The following is a 21,476-nucleotide window of genomic DNA, read 5'->3' on the forward strand; positions in this document are numbered from 1 at the left end:
CCCAGAAAGCCCCGCGCTTCCCGTGGGTGGGGCCCGGGGCTTTCCCCCTCCCAGCGCGCAGTTTGGGAGGCGCTGGGCAATTTTCAAATTTTGGCGCTGAGCGGGAGGGGCGGTGACAGCTGAGACCGTGGTCCCCCCGGGGGCACCCACTCCCAGGCTGCTGCTGGCAGCTGCGCCCGGAGTCCGAGGTCTGGGGCATCCCGCAAAGCTGCCCCGTCCATTCCGAGGGGCTTCCCCAGGCACGACACGCGCCAGGGGGCTCCGGGCCCATTTCCATTATGGGAAACTGAGGCACAGGATGGTTAGGGACCGGTCGGGGGATCCGCACCAGGGACGTAGCGGAGGCGGGATTCGAACGTGGGACCCTAACGCGGGACCCTCTTTCCCCCGGGAGCTAGAAATTAGTGACCAATTGGCCGGGCGCGGTGGCTCACGCCTGTAATCCCAACACCTGGGGACTCCGAGGCGGGCGGATCACCTGAGGTCAGGAGTTCTAGACCAGCCTGACCACCATGGCGAAACCCCGTCTCCACTTAAAAAAAAAAAAAAAATTAGCCGGGCGTGGTGGCAGGCGCCTGTGATCCCAGCTACTCGGAAGGCTGAGGCAGGAGAATCGCTTGAACCCAGGAGGTGGAGGTTGCAGTGAGCCGAGATCGCGCCATTGCACTCCAGCCCGGGCTACAAAAGCGAAACTGCGTCTCAAAAAAAAAAAAAAAGAAAGAAAGTTAGTGACCAACTGCTGTCTGCTTTTGGGGAGAGGGTGCGGAGCCGCGGGAGAGAAATCCCGGACCCTGGGACTATGCAGCCCGTGAGGGCCCCAGTCCCGACCGGTCCATTCCACTGACCTCCACCCGGCACCGCCACTCCCACCTGGGGAGTGGATTTTGGCGCCAGATTTTAAAAATCTCAGCCTAACGGCTGTGGCTGGCTCCGGGCCAGAATGCGAGCCTGGAGCCCGGATTCCGGAACCTGGATCTGGAGGAGCCCGGATTCCGGAGCCTGGATCTGGAGGAGCCCGGATTCCGGAGCCTGGATCTCGAGGAGCCCGGATGCTGGAGCTTGGTTCTGCGGGAGCTCGGATTCCGAAGCCTGGATCTCTGGGAGCCTGAATTCTGGAGCCTGGAGCCTGGATTCTGGGGTCTGGGTCTTGGGAAGCCGGATTCTGGAACATAGATTCCAGAACTTGAAGGCCAAACCTGGTATCTAAGATCAGAATTCAGGACCTTGGAGTTGGAACCTTGTGACCCCCAACAGAACCCCAACAGGCGAGCAGAGCTCTGGGGCCGTGGCTGGCAGCTGCCTGTTAAATGAGTGAATGGAGAAGTGAAATCAACACATACTTGCAGGGCTTCTACTTTGTGGCAGGCACTGGGGGGACAGAGGAGAAGCGGGTACACATTATAAATAAGTGAATTAGGTGGGGCGCAGTAGCTCACACCTGCAATCCCAGCATTTAGAGAGGCCGAGGCAGAAGGATTGCTTGAGGCGAGGAGTTCGAGACCAGCCTGGGCAACATAGTGAAACCCCATCTCTACAAAATATACAAAAATTAGCCAGGCGTGGTGACTCACGCCTGCAGTCCCAGCTACTTGGGAGGCTCAGATGGGAGGATCACTTGAGCCCAGAAAGTGGAGGCTGCAGTCAGCAGAGATTGATTGAGTCACTGCACTCCAGCCTGGGTGACAAGAGTAAGACCCTGTCTCAAAAATAAATAAATAGGGCTGGGCGTGGTGGCTTATGCCTGTAATTCCAACACTTTGGGAGGCCGAGGCGGGCAGATCACCTGAGGCCAAGAGTTCGAGACCAGCCCAGTCAACATGGTGAAACCCCGTCTCTATTAAAAATACAAAAATTAGCCGGGCGTGAGGGAGCACGCTTGTAATTCCAGCTACTCAGGAGGCTGAGGCAAGAGAATTGCTTGAACTTGGGAGGCGGAGGTTGCAGTGAGCCGAGATTGTGCCACTGCACTCCAGCCTGGGTGATGGAGTAAGACTCTGTCTCAAAAATAAATAAATAAATAAACAAACAAATAAGTGAATTGTATGGCATGCTAGAGGATGGGGAGCATGGGGAAGAAAGAAAGTGGGGTAAATGCTGGAGCATGTGTGGAGTAGGGGCAGAGGTGAGCCTCTTAGAAAAGGGCGAGACAGGGTCTCGCTATGTTGCCCAGGCTGGTCTCCAACTCCTTGGCTCAAGTGATCTGCCTGCCTTGGCCTCCCAGAGTGCTGGAATTACCAGCATGAGCCACCATGCCCAGCTTATATTCACTTTTCTTGTCTCACAGTTTCTGTGGGTCAGGAATTCAAATGTGGCTTAACTTTGGCATCCTCTGGCTCAGGGCTCTGAAAGGTGGCAACCAAGATGTCTCTGGGACACAGTTCACTTCTGGACTCACTCACACGTGGTCAGAAGGATTCTGTTCCTTGCAGACTGTTGGAGCAAGAGCCTCAAATCCTGGCCCACTGCTGTCCAGGGTCTGCCTCCCTTCATCAGGAGGGGCTGGGGGTTAATTAGTCAGGGTTCACCAGAGAAACAGAACCAGTAGGAGGGGAGAGAGAAAAAGGGATTTTTTTTTTTTTTTTTTTTGAGACGGAGTCTCGCACTGTTGCCAGGCTGGAGTGCAGTGGCACAATCTCGGCTCACTGCAAGCTCCACCTCCCGGGTTCCCGCCATTCTCCTGCCTCAGCCTCCCAAGTAGCTGGGACTACAGGCGCCCGCCACCGCACCCGGCTAATTCTTTGTATTTTTAGTAGAGATGGGGTTTCACCGTGGTCTCGATCTCATGATCCACCTGCCTCGGCCTCCCAAAGTGCTGGGATTACAGGCGTGAGCCACCGCGCTCGGCTTTTTTTTTTTTTTTTTGAGACAGAGTTTCGCTCTTGTTGCCCAGGCTGGAGTGCAATGATGCAATCTCGGCTCACCACAATCTCCTCTGCCTCCCAGGTTCAAGCGATTCTCCTGCCTCAGCCTCCCGAGTAGCTGGGATTACAGGCATGTGCCACCACACCTGGCTAATTTTGTATTTCTAGTAGAGATGGAGTTTCTCCATGTTGATCAGGCTGGTCTTGAACTCCCGACTTCAGGTGATCCGCCTGCCTTGGCCTCCCAAAGTGCTGGGATTACAGGTGTGAGCCACTGCGCTCGGCCAAGAGATTTATTATAAGGTATTGATGCATGGGGGCTGACAAGTCACAACATCTGAAGTCTGGAAGCTGGAGACCCAAAAGAGCCCATGTTCCTTTTTATTTATTTATTTATTTTGAGATGGAGCTTTGCTCTGTTGCCCAGGCTGGAGAGCAGTGGCATGATCTCAGCTCACTGCAACCTCTGCCTCCTGGGCTCAAATGATCCTCCCACCTTAGCCTCCCGAGTAGCTGGGATTACAGGCATGCGCCATCACGCCCAGCTAATTTTTGTTTTTTGTTTTTTTTTTGTTTTTTTTTTTTAGACAGAGTCTTGCTCTGTCGCGCCCAGGTTGGAGTGCAGTGGCGCGATCTCGGCTCACTGCAAGCTCCGGCTCCCGGGTTCACGCCATTCGCCTGCCTCAGCCTCCCGAGTAACTGGGACTACAGGCGCCCGCCAACACGCCCGGCTAATTTTTTGTATTTTTAGTAGAGACGGGGTTTCACCGTGTTAGCCAGGATGGTCTCAATCTCCTGACCTCGTGATCCGCCCGCCTCGGCCTCCCAAAGTGCTGAGATTACAGGCTTGAGCCACCGCGCCCGGCCAATTTTTGTATTTTTAGTAGAGACAGGGTTTCACCATGTTGGAAAGGCTGGTCTCAAACTCCTGACCTCAAGTCTCCTGCCTCCCAAAATGCTCGGATTACAGGCATGAGCCACCATGCCCGGCCGAGAGCTGATCTTTCTGTTGGAGTCTGAAGACAGGAAAAAGCCGACATTCCAGTCTGAAGGCCTTCAGGTGGGAGGAATTCTCTGCTCCCCAGGGGAGTGGCAGCCTCTGTATTCCATCCAGGCCTTCAGTGAATTCCACAAAGCCCACCCGTGCTAGGGAGGGTAGTGGGTTTGAGTGACTCAGTGAGTCTACTGATGCAAAGGGTCAACGGTTCATCTCATCTAATAACCCCCCCACCGGCATTCACAGAGTAATGTTTGACCAAATATGTAAGCACCCACAGCCCAGCCATGTTGGCATAGAAAATTAACCACTGGGCCGGGTGCGGTGGCTCACGCCTGTAATCCCAGCACTTTGGGAGGCCAAGGCTGGTGGATCACTTGAGGTCAGGAGTTCAAGACCAGCCTGGCCAACGTGGCAAAACTCCGTCTCTACTAAAAATACATAAATTAGCCAGGTGTGGTGGTAGGTGCCTGTAGTCCCAGCTACTGGGGAGGTTCAGGCATGAGAATCACTTGAACCCATGAGGTGGAGGTTGCAGTGAGCCAAGATCACGCCACTGCACTCCAGCCCGGGTGACAGACTGAGATTCTGTCACAAAAAAAAAAAAAAAAAAAAAATTAAGCATCATAGAGCTGGGTGCAGTAGCTGCTCACCCTGCGATCCCAGCCCTCTGGGAGGCCAAGGAGGAAGGATCGCTTGAGGCCAGGAGTTCAAGACTAGCCTGGGCAACAGAGCAGGGCCCCATAACTACAAAAAATAAAATGAGCTGAAACCGCCTTTGCAAAAGTTCTATCAGTGAGAAATTTTTTTTTTTTTTTTTTTTGAGACAGATTCTCGCTCTGTCGCCCAGGCTGGAGTGCAGTGGTGCAATCTCGGCTCACTGCAACCTCTGCCTCCCGGGTTCAAGCGATTCTCCTGCCTCAGCCTCCTGAATAGCTGGGACTACAGCCACACGCCACCATGCCCAGCTAATTTCTGTATTTTTAGTAGAGACAGGGTTTCACCGTGTTGGCCAGGATAGTCTCGATCTCCTGACCTCGTGATCTGCCCGCCTCGGCCTCCCAAAGTGCTGGGATTACAGACGTGAGCCACCGCGCCTAGCCTCTATTTTTTTTTTTTTTTTTTAAGTAAAATACTTTGTTAGACTGGGGGGTCTCCCTATGTTGCCAAGGCTGGTCTCAAACTCCTGGACTCAAGGAATCCTCCCACTTTGGCCTCCCAAAGTGCTGGGATTACAGGCATGAGCCACTGCACCCAGTCACATGGTCTTTCTTTATGCAGTGGACAGGAAGAACCCCTGCATAGCTGGGTGTGGTGGCCCGTGCCTGCAATCCCAGCTATTTGGGAGGCTGAGATGGGAAGATTCCTTAAGTCAGGAGTTCAAGGCTGCAGTGAGCTGCGATGACGTCACCGCATTCCAGCCTGGACAACAGAGCGAAGCTCATCTCTAAGAAAAAAAAAAAAAATTAACCACCCTGGGGGATCACTGGAGCCAGGCCCGAAGCTGCCCACCATGCTAGCATTGTCTGCAATGCCTGCTGCCAGGGGTTCCAGCTGTTCCAATGTCTGTGAGCAAGCGTGTAAGTCGTAAAACACTCAGCGCAAGGCGAATGGTTCCTGTCCATTGTGTAGCAAGAAATTTTGCCTCTACCAGAGAAAGATCTGGCTTTTGTTTCAGCCACTAGGAGGTGACTCTTAGGCTCCAGGAATGTCCTGCCTGATGGATATACCGTCCTGTTTTTGTTTTTGGTTTTGGTTTTTTTTTTTGAGACAGAGTCAGAGTCTTGCTCTGTCTCCCAGGCTGGAGTGCAGTGGTGTGATCTTGGCTCACTGCAAGCTCCGCCTCCTGGGTTCAAGCGATTCTCGTGCCTCAGCCTCCTGGAGTAGCTGGGATTACAGGCGCCTTCCGCCACACCCAGCTAATTTTTGCATTTTTAGGAGAGAGGGGGTTTCACCATGTGGGCCAGGCTGGTCTCGAACTCCTGACCTCAAGTGATTCATTCGCCTCGGCCTCCCAAAGTGTTGGGATTATAGGTGTGAGCCACCGCGCCCGGCCTCAAGTGGCTTTCGAGGTCACTACAGTCGGGGAGGTGTACGGAGCACTCTCTATGCCAAGCCCATTCTAGGCCCTTGTTTTGGGTAAACCTTTCCACAACCTGACTTTCCCATGAAAAGAGGGAGTTTCAGGGAGGCTAAGCCACCAACCCAAGGACACACAGCTGATGACGGCTGCAGGTGGGATTTGAACCAGGCAAACGTGACCTCAGACGGAGCCTCTCCTTCTACCTCCCTCTGCGAGGCACAGTCCCAGACCTGCCAGCCTCTTGCTGTGCACAGTTTCCCCCGCCCCTCCCCTGCCACTGTCCTCAGAATTTCCCAAATGTGCCTCAGCCTTCGCTGTAGCCTCCGCTGCCACCTGGCGTGCCGACCCCACCTCCTCCCACCCCAGGCCTGTCTTACAAATGTCTGCAAGTTCAAATGATGACTCAGCTCCATCCGGAAACCTCTCCTTGGGGACAGGAGTCATGTCTTGCTCGTCTTGTTCATCTTTGCAGAAAAACATGATGTCAGAGCCCAGCCACTGCCAATCACTTCCTGGCTACATCCAGAGTGACACGCAGACCCCTCCCCGCAGCCCCCAAAGCCCGCCTCTGTGAGCTCATCTTCCCGGCTCTCCCTCTTGCTCACTCTGTTCCACCCCCAGGGCCTCCTTGGGATTCCTCAAATGCACCAGGTGAGGTCCTGCGTCAGGGCCTTTTCACACGCTGTGCCTGCTGCCTGGGACCCAGAGCCCTTGAACCTGACTTTTTACCTTTTTTTTTTTTTTTTTTTGAGACAGAGTCCTGCTCTGTCGTCCAGGTGGGGTGCAGTGGCATGATCTCGGCTCACTGCAATCTCCACCTCCCAGGCTCAAGTGAGTCTCCTGACTCAGCCTCCTGAGTAGCTGGGATTACAGGCATGCGCCACTACGCCTGGCCAACTTTTTGTATTTTTAGTAGAGACGGGGTTTCGCCATGTTGTCCAGGCTAGTCTCGAACTCCTGACCTCAAGTGATCTGCCCTTCTTGGCCTCCCAAAGTGCTGGGATTACAGGCATGAGCCACTGCACCCAGCCCGCCCCCCCTTTTTTTTTTCTTTTTGAGACAGGGCCTTGTTTTGTTGCCCAGGCTGGAGTGCAGTGGTGCGATCATAGGTCACTGCAGCCTCAAACTCCTGGGCTCAAATGATCCTCCTGCTCTAGCCTCCCAAGTAGCTGGGACTACAGGTGTGCCCATTACACCTGGCTAATTTTTAAAAAATTATCTGTGGCTGCGCGCGGTAGCTCACACCTGTAATCCCAGCACTTTGGGAACTTGAGGCGGATGGATCAAGAGGTCAGGAGTTCGAGACCAGCCTGACCAAGATGTGAAATCTCATCTCTACTAAAAATTAGCCGGGCATGGTGGCGGGCACCTGTAATCCCAGCTACTAGGGAGGCTGAGGCAGAAGAATCACTTGAACCCGGGAGGCAGAGGTTGCAGTGAGCTGAGATTGCGCCACTGCACTCCAGCCTGGGAGACAGAGAGAGACTCTGTCTCACAAAAAAAAAAAAAAAAAAAAAAAAAAGGCCAGGCGCAGTGGCTCACGCCTGTAATCCCAGCACTTTGGGAGGCTGAGATGGGCAGATCACGAGGTCAGGAGATTGAGACCATCCTGGCTAACACGGTGAAACCCCGTCTCTACTAAAAATACAAGAAAATTAGCCGGGTGTGGTGGCGGGCGCCTGTAGTCCCAGCTACTCGGGAGGCTGAGGCAGGAGAATGGCATGAACCCAGGAGGCAGAGCTTGCAGTGAGCCGAAATCATGCCACTGTACTCCAGCCTGGGCGACAGAGTGAGACTTTGTCTAAAAAAAAAAAAAAAATTATTCGTAGAGATGGGAGTCTTGCCAGGTTGCCCAGGTTAGTCTTGAACCCCTGAGCTCAAGTGATCCTCCCCAGTTGGCCCTCCAAGGTGCTGAGATTATAGGCATGAGTCTACCCTTAGAGATAGAGGCTGCAGTGAGTCATGATCACACCGCTGCACTCCAGCCTGGGCAATACAGGGAAACCCTGTCTCAAAAAAGAAAAAGAGAAAGAAACTAATCTCACTAGAAGACTGCACTCTAATGAGCTCATCCAACCCTAATCACTTCAAAGCCCCCGCCCGTGCCCAGCCTGCAATACGGTTTTTTATTTCATTTTTTATTTTTATTTATTTATTTATTTTTGAGATGGAGTCTTGCTTTGTCGCCCAGGCTGGAGTGCAGTGGCGTGATCTCAGTTCACTACAAGCTCCACCTCCCGGGTTCACGCCATTCTCCTGCCTCAGCCTCCTGAGTAGCTGGGACTACAGTCGCCCGCCACCACGCCAGGCTAATTTTTTGTATTTTTACTAGAGACGGAGTTTCACCGTGTTAGCCAGGATGGTCTCGATCTCCTGACCTCATAATCTGCCCACCTCGGCCTCCCAAAGGGCTAGGATTACAGGCGTGAGCCACTGCACCTGGCCACGTTTTTTTTTTTTTTAATCTAAATGAATGCAAAAATCTCTATGCTGGATAAATTTTTAAAAATTTATTTTGTTTAAAGCCGAATGCGGTGACTCACGCCTGTAATTCCAACATCTTGGGAGGCCGAGGCAGGCAGATCATTTGAGGTCAGGAGTTCGAGACCAGCCTGGCCAACATGGCAAAATGCCATCTCTACTAAAAATACAAAAAATTAGCCAGGTGTGGTGGAGGGCACCTGTAATCCTAGCTACTTGGGAAACTGAGGCAGGAGAGTCACTTGAACCCGGGAGGTGGAGGTTGCAGTGAGCTGAGATCGCGCCACTGCACTCCAGCCTGGGTGACAGAGATTCTGTCTAAAAAAAAAAAAAAAAAAAAAAAAAAATTATGACAGGATTACTCATACTGATTATTCCTCTCACCTCAGGCTCCAAGATGGCCTCAGTGACACTGTTATCGATCTCATCTTTTACTTTATTTTATTTCTAGACACAGGGTCTCCCTCTGTTGCCCAGGCTGGAGTGCACAGCGACACGATCATAGCTCACTGCAGCCTCAAACTCCCAGGCTCAAGTGATCCTCCCACCTCAGCCTCTCACGTAGCTGGACTACAGGTGCGCACCACCACGGTCGGCTAATTTCTAAAATGTTTGTAGAGATGGGGTCTCCCTATGTTGCCCAGGCTGGTCTCCAACTCCTGGGCTCAAGCAACCCTCCTGTCTCGGCCTCCAAAAGTGCTGCGATTACAGAGGTGAGCTTTGGCGCCCAGCCGAAAGATAATAGTCCACATTTCCTGAGCGCTCACCTGATTCTGGGAATTTCCTCCTTCAATGCCTATGATGAAGCCTTCGTGTGACTGTTCCCATCTTACAGAGAAAGAAACTGAGGCTGGAGCTCATTTTCTTTTTTTTTTTTTTCAGACAGAGTCTCACTCTTGTTGCCCAGGCTGGAGTGCCATGGCACGATCTCGGCTCACTGCAACCTCCACCTCCCGAGTTCAAGCGATTCTCCTGCCTCAGCCTCCTGAGTGGCTGGGACTACAGGCATGCGCCACCATGCCCGGCTAAGTTTCATATTTTTAGTAGAGATGGAGTTTCACCATGTTGGCCAGGCTGGTCTTGAACTCCTGACCTCGGGTGATCCGCCCGCTTCGGCCTCCCAAAGTGCTGGGATTACAGGCGTGAGCCACCACACCCGGCTCGGCTGGGGCTCATTTTCTGAGCTCAAAGGCACAGAGCTCAGAGTCTCTTGAAGATATTCCAAGATACTCCAGGTATTCTAAGATGCCTGGAGCCAGGGCTGGAAAAAGGAGACACAGGAGGGCTTGGGGTCTAGAAAGACAACGCTGGAGGGTGGAGGACCATGGGGGTCCAGGCAGTTGGTCTGGGAGAAAACAAGGCCAAGTCAGTGTTGACAGAGGAGTAGGGTTTTCCTGCTGAAGACCAGAGGAAGACAACATCCCAGGCAGAGGAAACAGCTGACAAAAGCCGGGCCTCTCGCAGAGGAGGTTGTTATGGCTGGCACAGGGGACACACGGAGGAAGGACTTGGACACATTTTCTCTGAGGCCCTGCTTTGCTCGAGTTATTTTAGAGACAGAGTCTCGCTCTGTCTCCCAGGCTGGAATGCAGTGGCGCAATCTCGGCTTACTGCAACCTCCACCTCCCAAGTTCAAGCGATTCTCCTGCCTCAGCCTCCCGAGTAGCTGGGATTATAGGCATGTGCCACCATGCCCAGGTAATGTTTGTATTTTTTGTAGAGACGGGGTTTCACCATGTTGGCCAGGTTGGTCTTGAACTCCTGACCCCAGATGATCCACCTGCCTCAGCCTCCCAAAGTGCTGGGATTACAGGCATGAGCCACTGTGCCCAGCCCTTATTTTATTTATTTATTTGAGACAGGGTCTCACTCTGTTGCCCAGGCTGGAATGCAATTGTGCAATCCCGGCTCACTGCAGCCAGGAACTCCTGGGCTCAGGTGATCCTCCTGCCTCAGCCTCTGGAGTAGCTGGGATTACAGCCTCCAGAGTAGCTAGGTGCACACAACACAGCCCTTTCTTTCTTTCTCTGTCTTTCTTTCTTTCTTTCTTTCTTTCTTTCTTTCTTTCTTTCTTTCTTTCTTTCTTTCTTTCCTTCTCTTTCTTTCTTTCTTTCTTTCTTTCTTTCTTTCTTTCTTTCTTTCTTTCTTTTTTTCTTTCTTTTTCTTTCTCTTTCTCTCTTTCCTTCTTTCTTTCCCCTCCCTCCTTCCCTCCCTCTCTCCTTCCTTCCTTCCTTCCTTCCTTCCTTCCTTCCTTCCTTCCTTCCTTCCTTCACAGAGTTTCACTCTGTCACTCAGGCTGGAGTGCAGTGGCGTGATCTCGGCTCACTGCAATCTTGGCTTACGGCAACCTCTGCCTCCCAAGTTCAAGCAATTCTCCTGCCTCAGCCCCCAGAGTAGCTGGAATTACAGGCATGTGCCACCATGCCCGACTGATTTTGTATTTTTAGTAGAGATGGGGTTTCTCCATGTTGGTCAGGCTGGTCTTGAACTCCCGGCCTCAGGTGATCCTCCTGCCTCGGCCTCCCAAAGTTCTGGGATTACAGGTGTGAGCCACCGTGCCCAGCCTTTTTTTTTTTTTTTTGTGGGGATAGAGTCTCTCTCTGTCACCACGCCATGTGCAGTGGCATGATCTCAGCTCACTGCAACCTCCACCTCCTGGGTTCAAGTGATACTCCTGCCTCAGCCTCCTGAGTAGCTGGGATTACAGGCACGTGCCACCACGCCCAGCTAATTTTTGTGTTTTTAGTAGAGATGGGGTTTCACCATGTTGGTCAGGCTGGTCTCGAACTCCTGAACTCATGATCTGCCTGCCTCAGCCTCCTAATGTGCGGGGATTACCCAGCCTGCAATACTTTTAAAAAATCAAAATCAATGCCCAAGTATCCATGAGGAACAAAATATCAAAATTGTAAATAAAGACAGAATCTGACTTTGCACTTATCCCACCCACCTCCCTGATCTTCCTTACCTTCAGCTCATGTTGGCCATGTTGGTCAGGCTGGTCTCGAACTCCTGACCTCAGTTGATCTGCCCGCCTCGGACTCCCAAAGTGCTGGGATTACAGGCGTGAGCCACCGCGCCGGGCCGATTTAATTTTTAAATTGAAATTATAAAACATAAATATGTATGTTGCATGCGTAAAACATTGCATAAAGTTATATAAAATGTTGCAACTGCCACGGTCCCCTTATCCCCCGCATCCAGCCCAGTGCCCCGCCCGTCCGTCCCTCTCTTCCGGCGCTGAGGGCGCAGAAACTCGGCGCGGCCACCAGATGGCGCCACCGCGCCTCGCAGCCCCGGGACATTTCGTGCCCCAGCGGTGGGCGGCGCGGAGGAGGCGGGATGCGTCAGCCGGACCCGCGGGCCGGGGAGCCGGGCAACCGGGGAAACCGAGCCGCCGGGCGGAGGCCAGACCCCAGGCTGGCGGGGGAGGGGACTCAGATGTGAGTCACCCGGGAGCCCCCAGTCGACCGTGGGAGACGTTGTCATGCGGGGCCTGCCAGCCTCGCTCCTGAACAGCCTTCCCGGGGCGGCGGAGTCCTGCAGGCGGCCGTGCCTGGCGCACACGCGTGGCTCCAACACGAACTAGCCTGTAGCCTCACCAAGCCTCAGTTTCCCCTTTTGCATAATGCACATAAGCATCCCCCCTGCTTCCCAGGTCTTGGATTAAATCATCCATGAATCGGGAGGGGTGGGGGGTGCCAGGTCCACACCACGCACTCAGTGCAGGTCAGCGCCCACCCCGGAGTGAGAAATAAAAGTGGCCGTCATCCTTGCACGTGGGCCCTGGGTGGCGGCGTGCAGCCGGAGACTGCCCCATTCCCCTCAACAATGGCTTTCTCCCGGGCCTGGAGGCCTCTGCACGGGCAAAGGCTGGAACGCCAGGCAGCCGGCGGAGGCGGGGCCGTGCCACCTGCACCTCCCACGCGCACCCCACCCTGAAACTCACGGGGTCGGCGAGGGGGCGCCCGCTTTCTTCTCCAGAGCGCCCCGGGCTTTGCAACCTACCACTTTCGGGGCCCTCGAGGAGGCCTCCCGCGACCACCAGGTGACAGCTGATGTGTATTGGGCGCTTACTGTCAGCCGCATTTTATGTCATGCTCTGCAAACCAGCGAGGCCGGCGCTGCAGACCCATTACTCAGACGGGAACAGAGAGGCCGGGAGAAGCGAAATCACCCAGAGGCTGGGGTCTTCGCAGCCAGGAGACACTCCGGCCCTCACCACCACCTGGGCGAGATCAGGCTGCAAACGGGGCCCCTTCCCGGTGCAGCCCCTCCACCCCCAGCAGAACTTGGGAAAGGCGCGGTCCGGGACTCTCCGCGGATCGGGAGGGGATTCCAGGCTCCCCCGAAAGTCCGGGCCGCCTCGCGCGCTGGAAATCCCGCGCGCGCCCCGAACCGCGGCTCGGCTGCCGGGAAATCAGGAGAAAAAAAACTTCTGCTTTTTTTTTCTTTTCTGGCATTCGCGGTCACCTACCCGGCCCCCGCGCGCCCTCCTCCCGGTTCTCGCCCCCACGTGGGGCGCCTCCGCACGGCGCTCCTCCCCCTCCCCTCCGTCTGCCAACCGCAGAGCTGGCTGCACTCGCCCTTGTCTTTCCACCAATAGGAGGGGCGAATGACTCCACTGAGGCGGCACCCCAGTGTTCAAGTCTATAAAAGTCGGTGCCGGAGGCTCCCGGCTCAGATCGCCGAAGCGTCGGACTGCCGTTGGTTTCTGCGACTTCCTGGATTATCCTCGCCAAGGACTTTGCAATATTTTTTTTCCGCCTTTTCTGGAAGGATTTCGCTGCTTCCCGAAGGTCTTGGACGAGCGCTCTAGGTCTGTGGGAAGGTTTTGGGCTCTCTGGCTGGGATTTTGCAATTTCTCCCTGGGGACTGCCGTGGAGCCGCGTCCACTGTGGATTATAATTGCAACATGACGCTGGAAGAGCTCGTGGCGTGCGACAACGCGGCGCAGAAGTAAGTAGCCGGGGCTACCGCCGCCTGAGGTCGGCCAGGACGGGATGGGTCGGGTTGGCTCGGGCCGGGAGCGGAACGTAGCACCCGGTGGTCCGCCCGTCACTGATTCCTCTCTCCTGGTCTCAGGATGCAGACTGTGACCGCCGCGGTGGAGGAGCTTTTGGTGGCCGCTCAGCGCCAGGATCGCCTCACAGTGGGGGTGTACGAGTCGGCCAAGTTGATGAATGTGTGAGTCAGACCCCCTCCCCGGGCTGGTCGCGGGTGGGACGGGACCTCCCCTCTGCTCTGGACGCTTTCCACACGCTTGTCTTGCATGGAGCTGGGACTTCCCCAAGTGTCCCCCGCTGTGGATGCAGAGCTTCTCTACCGTTTTGTGGATCGGGGGCTGCCGTATCCTCATGTATCGTCTGCAAACGCCCCTCCCGCTGTGGGCCTGTCTCCCCCCACCCCATACTTTGAACCGGGTGCTCTCCCCTCCCCCCACCGTCACCAGCTTGCAGAGGCAATCCCCTGCACCCTTGCAGTTTCTTTTTTGCTCTTGCACGCTCCTTTTTTGCAAACTCCCCCTGCACGGTGGCCTCTCCCCTGTCCCCAGCTGACCCATCCCTTCCTTTGGCCCCCTCAGGGACCCAGACAGCGTGGTCCTCTGTCTCTTGGCCATTGACGAGGAGGAGGAGGATGACATCGCCCTGCAAATCCACTTCACGCTCATCCAGTCCTTCTGCTGTGACAACGACATCAACATCGTGCGGGTGTCGGGCATGCAGCGCCTGGCGCAGCTCCTGGGAGAGCCGGCCGAGACCCAGGGCACCACCGAGGCCCGAGACCTGCATTGTCTCCTGGTCACGGTGAGTCGGGCCTCTGCCCTGCCCCGCCACGCCCGGGCACCTGGGCCGGTGTTTGTCAACAAAGTCGGGCTGACTGGTCCTGCACAGCTCAGCGCTCAACCACGTTTGGCATGTCCCGTGGGCAGCCGGGCTGGGGCCTCCTCACCCGGGGAGCTATTTTGAGCCTGCCTGTTTTCCCCACACAGGGGCCCCGGGAGAGGGACGCTCGCACTAAACCCCTTCTTTTCCCTCCTACAGAACTCTCACACAGACGCCTGGAAGAGCCACGGCTTGGTAGAGGTAGCCAGCTACTGCGAAGAAAGCCGGGGGAACAACCAGTGGGTCCCCTACATCTCTCTTCAGGAACGCTGAGGCCCTTCCCAGCAGCAGAATCTGTTGAGTTGCTGCCAAAAAGAAAAAAATAAAATAAATATTTGAACCCCCCTCCCCCCCAGCACAACCCCCCCAAAACCACCCAACCCACCAGACCGTGGGGGCAGAGCCGCTGGAGACTCAAGAGGAAGAGGAGGAGAAGGGGAGTGAGCGGCCGCCCCCAGGGCGGAGATCCGGGAGCTGGCGGCCGCCGATCCGATGGAGGAGAAGGGGGGACCCAGGCCAGCAGGAGACAGGACCCCGAAGCTCAGGCCTTGGGATGGAGCAGAAGCCGGAGTGGTGGGGCACGCTGCCGCCTTCCCCATCACGGAGGGTCCAGACTCTCCACTCGGGGGTGGAGTGAGACTGACTGCAACCCCCACCCCCCTTGAGACTGGAGCTGGCGTCTGCAGACGAGAGACTTGATTGAACTTGGTTGGTCCTTGTCTGCACCCTCGACAAGACCACACTTTGGGACTTGGGAGCTAGGGCTGAAGTTGCTCTGTACCCATGAACTCCCAGTTTGCGAATTATAGAGACAATCTATTTTGTTACTTGCACTTGTTACTCGAACCACTGAGAGCGAGATGGGAAGCACAGATATCTATATTTTTATTTCTACTATGATGGCCTTGTAATAAATTTCTAAAGCCTCTGGTTGCTTGTATGTTTTCAGCTTCTGAGAACAACTAGCACTCCTGCCCCCTCCGCAGGGACACGCTTCACCCCCGCCCCCACAACGCCCGTCACCTCACCAGGAAGTGTTACTTAAGCCCCTGTTAGCAGCTCCAGGCTCCCGTGCAAAAACAGTACCTCTTCTCTCTGCAGCAGGCGCCGCCACCGACTCCAACAAATCTATGCCTCTTTTTTTTTTTTTCTTTCTTCTCCTCCTACCCTGTAGCAATTAAGAGACCGGTTTATTACGAAACCTGGCCGCCGTGCCACCGCTGTTACTGGCTGTGCAGGAGCCAACCCCAAGCTCCGGGCACATACGGAGGCATTTCGGCGGGAGGGGGTGCTGGCTGCAGCCCCTGACCGCCTAGGCGGCCGCCGCAGCCCAAGGTCCGGAGCGGTCAAGGGGGCACCTGGGACCACACAGCGAGGTGAGCTCAGGGCTTGCAAGGAAGAGCTCGTTTGGAGGATTCCCCAGGGAGTGCCCCCCACCCACCACAGCCTTCTCCATCCCAGGATAGGCCTCTCTTTTGCACTAAAGAAAAAAACTTTTTTTTTTTTATTTCCGCAAGCTAAAATCAACAAGCAGAAAAATACCCCAGGAAGTCGGCCTCCGGGCCAGCTGGGCTTGGCACAGTGCTGCGTTTTGCCTCTAAACCGAAACTGCGAGCCCTGGCCAGCCACCTCCTACTTCTCCCAAAGTTGCAGGCGCGGTGGTGACTCCCCCTGCCCCGGGCTGGGAGCGGGGCCCAGCCCTTCCGTGCCCGGCCTCAGTCTTCCCGCCCCGGGTCTGCAGGGTGGGCCGCCCTGGCCAGGCGCCGGGATGACCTTGGGCGCTCTGCCCTGCAGCCCCAAGCCTGGTAACTAGGGGGGAGTGGGGAGGGGGTGGGGTGATCCTGCCCGCAGGCCGCGACCTTTCCACGGAGCCTCACGTGGGCGCATGAGGAAAACCCCAGCGGCTCCCTAGGAGTCACGGGGATCGGGGGAGCCCCGACGGGGGACGGAGAGAGAGGGAGGGGGAAGTCCCAGAGGGAGAAGGGGGGAGGGGAGAGGATCCCGCCTGGGGCTAGGAGGAGGGGAGAACTGAAGTGGGGAGAGGGGAGCCCAAGAAGGGGAAGGGGAATCCCCCACAGTCCTGAACCAACAGGGAAACCCCGGGAGGGGAGTAGACAGGTAGAAAGAGTCCCGAAGGTGTTGGGGGAGGGGAGAATGGAGGCGAAGAGGCGGGAGCCCCGAGGGGGTAGGGGGTGATGGAGTGGGGATCCCTGAGATGGAGCCCAAGAGGGGGAGCACCTGGGAAGAGTGACAGAGGGCGAGGGGCTCTTGAGGGATTGGGGTGCGGGAGAACATGGGGGGCCAAAACCCAAGGGGGCTCCAGGTGGGGAAGGACCAGGTGGGGCAAGGGTCTGCCTAGCGGCGGCCTGGAAAAGCTCTGGCTTTTCTTTTTCTTTCTTTTAAGACAAACTCACTCCATCGCCCAGGCTGGAGTGCAGTGGCGCGATCTCGCCTCACTGCAGCCTCCACCTCCTGGGTTCAAGCGATTCTCCTGAGTAGCTGGGACTACAAGCACCCGTCACCACGCCCAACTAATGTTTGTATTTTTAGTAGAGATGGGGTTTCACCATGTTGGCCAGGCTGGTCTCAAACTCCTGACCTCATGCCCCACTTGGCCTGCAAAATGCTGAGATTACAGGTCTGAGCCACCGCTCCAGTCTCTGGCTCTTCCATTGGTCAAGCTCCTAGGGTAGGGAGGCGAGGCCAGCTGGGAGGGCTATGCCCCCAGGGATGGGATGGTCTGTCTCCTTCCGGATTGTTCCATTCTTGCTCTCTGGAACAGTGCAGCAGGATCTCAGGCTCCTGAACCCCAAGCGGAGACAGGGCATGGAGGGGCCCCAGTGGTGGGACCCTCAGCCAGGACCCTCACCTGTCTGTGCCTCAGTTTCTCCCTCTGAAAAATGGGGATAATGCTACCTAGCTCATAGATTGTTGAGGAGAGTAAATGATACATAGATTTCTGGGCCGGCCCTGTGGCTCACTCTCTGTAATCCCAAGACTTTGGGAGGCTTGGCGGAGGTGGGAGGAATCCCTGAACCCAGGAGTTCGAGACCAGCATGGGCAAACACAGGGAGATCCAGATCTCTACAAAAAAATTTAAAAATTAGCTGGGCATGGTGGTGTAGGCCTGTGCTACTTGGGAGCCTGAGGCGGGAGGAGCACTTGAGCCCTGGAGATTGAGGCTGCAGTGAGCTGTGATCACACCACGACACTCCCGTCTGGGTGACAGGGTGAGACTCTGTCTCAAAACAAACAAACAAACAGACCCTGAAATATAGATTCTTTGACCAGCTTCCTTCAATGTACTTCCAGAATCATGGGTTTTTTTCCAATTTTTAAAAGATTATTCATTTAAAAATTTTAGATTTAGCTGGGCGCAGTGGCTCACACCTGTTATGGTTTGAGTTCTGTCCCCCACAAAAGATATGGAAGGCTGGGCGCAGCGGCTCATGCCTGTAATCCCAGGACTTTGGGAGGCCAAGGTGGGTGGATCATTTGAGGTCAAGAGTTCGAGACCAGCCTGGCCAAGAGGGTGAAACCCTGTCTCTACTAAAAATACGAAAGTTAGCTGGGCGTGGTGGCAGGCGCCTGTAGTCCCAGCTACTCAGGAGGCTGAGGCAGGAGAATTGCTTGAACCCAGGAGGCGGAGGTTGCAGTGAGCAGAGATCCTGCCACTGCACTCCGTCTCAAAAAAAAAAAAAAAAAGAAAAAAAGAAAAACAACGAAAAAGAAGCAGGGTCATGCTCTGTTGCTCAGGCTGGAGTGCAGTGGCATGACCGTGGCTCACTGCAGCCTCGACCTCCTGGGCTCAAGCAATCCTCCAGCCTCAGCCTCCTGAGTAGCTGGGACTAAAGGTGCACACCACCATGCCTAGCTATTTGTTACTTTTTTTGTAGAAATGGGGTCTCATTGGCCAGGTGCGGTGGCTCACGCCTGTAATCCCAGCACTTTGGGAGGCCGAGACAGGCTGATCACCAGGTCAGGAGATCGAGACCATCCTGGCTAACACGGTGAAACCCCGTCTCCACTAAAAATACAAAAAAATTAGCTGGGCATGGTGGCGGGCGCCTGTGGTCCCAGCTACTCGGGAGGCTGAGGCAGGAGAATGGCGTGAACCCGGGAGGTGGAGCTTGCAGTGAGCCAAGATTGCGCGACTGCACTCCAGCCTGGGCACTCCAGAGTGAGACTCTTGTCTCAAAAAAAAAAAAAAAAGAAAAAGAAAAAAAATGTGGTCTCACTATATCACCCAGGCTGGCCTCAAACTCCTGGCCTTAAGTGATCCTCCAGCCGCGGCCTCCCACAGTGTTGGGATTACAGGCGGGAGCCACCGCACCCGCCCCTCTCCTGTTGTTAGTACTATTGCAGTTGTTACTGTTGTTGTCATTTATGAAAGTATTCCACGGTCTCCCTGACCGAAGCCAGATATGTACAGGAACTGGCTTCGAAGGCTGCTGTTTCACTGAATTAATAATAGCAGCTAGGTTGATTCAATGTTCTCTGGGACTCAGCTGTAAACACCTATAAACTTATCACGGCCCCGTAAGGAAGATGCTGTTGTCCCATTTTCCCAAAGAAGAGACTGAGGCTCAGAGTGGAGAAGCCGCAGCCTGGCTAGGAGTCTTGAATTGTCGGTGTCTGGCTTGTCAGTCTCTGGGGAAAACTCTGGGTTGGGGGAACCCGGGGGATGCAACACCCCTGGCTCCCCAGACCCCCTCAAGTTCATGCTGGGTCAGGAAGGAGTAGTCACAGGGCACCAAGGCTCAGTCAGCTGGCACAGGCTGTTCCGGGCTCCCACACTCAGGACTGGATGCCAGGATACACGTGTGTATTCCTTGGACGACGGTAAGTGGAAGAGTTGGCAGTGCCCACCGCAGGTTGCAGGCAGACACGCTTCCCAGGCCGGACTCGTGAAGTTGGGTGCGTGCTCACCCCAGGGTGCCCACGATGGCCTGTGTCTGAACCTACACTCACAGGCTGAAACGCATACACACGCTCACACCCCGCCATGCAGTTATATTCACAGCTGAAGACATGTTCACACGCATGCACACACATACTGCATGCCATGGACACAGAGTCGCCTGCAAGAGGACACATGAGTCCACAGAAATGCCTGCCATGGCCGGGCGTGGTGGCTCAGACCTGTAACCCCAGCATTTTGGGAGGCCAAGGAGGGTGGATCATCTGAGGTCACGAGTCGAGACCAGCCTGGCCAACATGGTGAAACCCCGTCTCTACTAAAAACACAAAAAAATTAGCCAGGCATGGTGGTGCATGTCTGTAATCCCAACTACTTGGGAGGCTGAGACAGAAGAATCGCTTGAACCCAGGAGGTGGAGGTTGCAGTGAGCTGAGATTGTGCCACTACACTCCAGCCTGGATGAGAAAGAGAGACTCCATCTCTCAGATGATCTACCTGCCTCAGCCTCTCAAAGTTCTGGGATTACAGGTGTGAGCCACTGCACTCAGCCTTATTTTTTAATTTTTTTCCTTTGAGACGGGGACTCACTCAGCTGCCCAGGCTGGAATGCAGTGCTGCGATCTCGGCTCACTGCAATCTCTGCCTCCCCAGCTCAAGCGATCCTCCCACCTCAGCCTCCTGAGTAGCTGGGATGACAGACGTGTGCCGTCACGCCCAGCCATTGTTGTTTTTTGAGACAGTGTCTCCCTCTGTCATCCAGGCTGAAGTGCAGTGATGTGGTCACAGCTCGCTGCAGCCTCAACCTGCTGGGCTCCAGTGATCCTCCTGCCTTGGCCTCCCAAAATGGTGGGAGCCACCACGCCCAGCCACTATCTGCTTTCTATAGAAAGAGAATGTGGAGTTCAGATAGGTGCAGTGACTTGCCCCAAGTCGCAAGGTACAATGGCACAGCCAGGAACCAAACCAAGGCCAGTGTGGCTCAAAGTACTGTTTTTCCATACACATGCATGCACCCACACACACACACACATACACAGACATACACACACGTACACACACACACAGACATACACACACGTACACACACATACACAGACATGCACACATGTACACACACATACACACACAGTATATACACTGTATATAGGTACACATATATAGTACATATACACACTATATATATATATACATATAATGATATATATTATTGAGATATAGTTCATATACTGTAAAATTCACCCCTTTAAACTGTTTAACTAAGTGGTTTTTAGTATATTCACAAAGTCGTGCAACCATCACCACTATTGAATTCCAGAATATTTTCATCACCCCCAAAAGAAGCCCTGTCACCATTAGCAGTCACTCCTCATGCCCCCTTCCCCAACCCCTGACAACCACTACTCCACGTTTTTCCCATGAATTCACCTGTTCTGGACATTTCATATAAATGAAATCGTAAAATGTGCAGCCTTTTGTGTCTGGCTTCTTTTGCTTGCATACTATTTTGAGGGCTCATCCATGATGTTGTATGTATCGGTATCAAAGTTTGAACATACTGGATGCAGTGGCTCAGGCCTGTAATCCCAGTACTTTGGGAAACTGAGGCAGGAGGATTGCTTGAGCCCAGGAGTTCGAGACCAGCCTGGGCAACATGGGAAGACCTAGTTTCTAAAAAAAAAAAAGAGAGAGAGAGAAAAAAATAAGCCAGGTATGGTGGTGCATGCCTGTAATCTTAGATACTGGGGAGGCTAAGGTGGGAGGATTGCTTAAGCCTGGGAGACTGGAGCTGCAGTGAGCTGTGATCGCACCACTGCACTCCAGCTTGGGCAACAGAGTGAGACCCTGTCTCAAAACACAAAAGATTTGAACTTGTGTGGCCTGCCCTGTGCCTCTGCTCCCCAGAGCATGTGCCTGGGAATCCCAGCAGTATACTAGCACCCTCACGTATGGATGGCCATCCCTAGGAAGGCACTCAGAGTCACACACACAATTCATATTTAGTGACCAGCCACTATGTGTCGGCCTTGCACACGCAAATCCTCAACCCACATGTTGTTTATACACCTGGCTCTCTAACGTCCAGCCAGGGCCTGTGCTGACGCCTCTTCCCTACCTTTCTCCTAGTTAACACCTACTGACCTTTCGCTCACATCTCAGATGCCACCTCCTCCAGGAAGCCCTCCAAACTAGACCTGGAATAACCTCTGCACTATCTCTGCCCACCCGCCCTTCTTGGTACTTGCACCAT

The 21,476-nt window shown here is 54.6% G+C and overlaps 1 protein-coding gene and 1 long non-coding RNA gene across 2 annotated transcripts; one reads left to right on the forward strand and one right to left on the reverse strand.

The window, feature by feature from the left end:
- Nucleotides 1-5,773: 5,773 nt before the first annotated feature.
- Nucleotides 5,774-12,844, reverse strand: LOC134733011 (uncharacterized). Its single transcript, XR_010116525.1, has 3 exons — nt 11,391-12,844; nt 9,190-11,273; nt 5,774-6,405 (listed from the first exon to the last, which is right to left on the reverse strand). It is a non-coding gene; the product is annotated as an uncharacterized lncRNA (long non-coding RNA).
- A 195-nt stretch (nt 12,845-13,039) lies between these two features.
- Nucleotides 13,040-15,235, forward strand: GADD45B (growth arrest and DNA damage inducible beta). The gene is made up of 4 exons (XM_055250248.2): nt 13,040-13,381; nt 13,508-13,609; nt 14,007-14,229; nt 14,467-15,235. The coding sequence occupies exons 1-4, from the start codon at nt 13,338-13,340 to the stop codon at nt 14,578-14,580; spliced, it is 483 nt and encodes a 160-aa protein (XP_055106223.1). The 5' UTR covers nt 13,040-13,337; the 3' UTR covers nt 14,581-15,235.
- The last annotated feature ends 6,241 nt before the right edge of the window (nt 15,236-21,476 follow it).

This window comes from Symphalangus syndactylus, chromosome 17 (assembly GCF_028878055.3).
Source record: "Symphalangus syndactylus isolate Jambi chromosome 17, NHGRI_mSymSyn1-v2.1_pri, whole genome shotgun sequence".
In the NCBI taxonomy this organism is placed as follows: Eukaryota; Metazoa; Chordata; class Mammalia; order Primates; family Hylobatidae; genus Symphalangus; species Symphalangus syndactylus.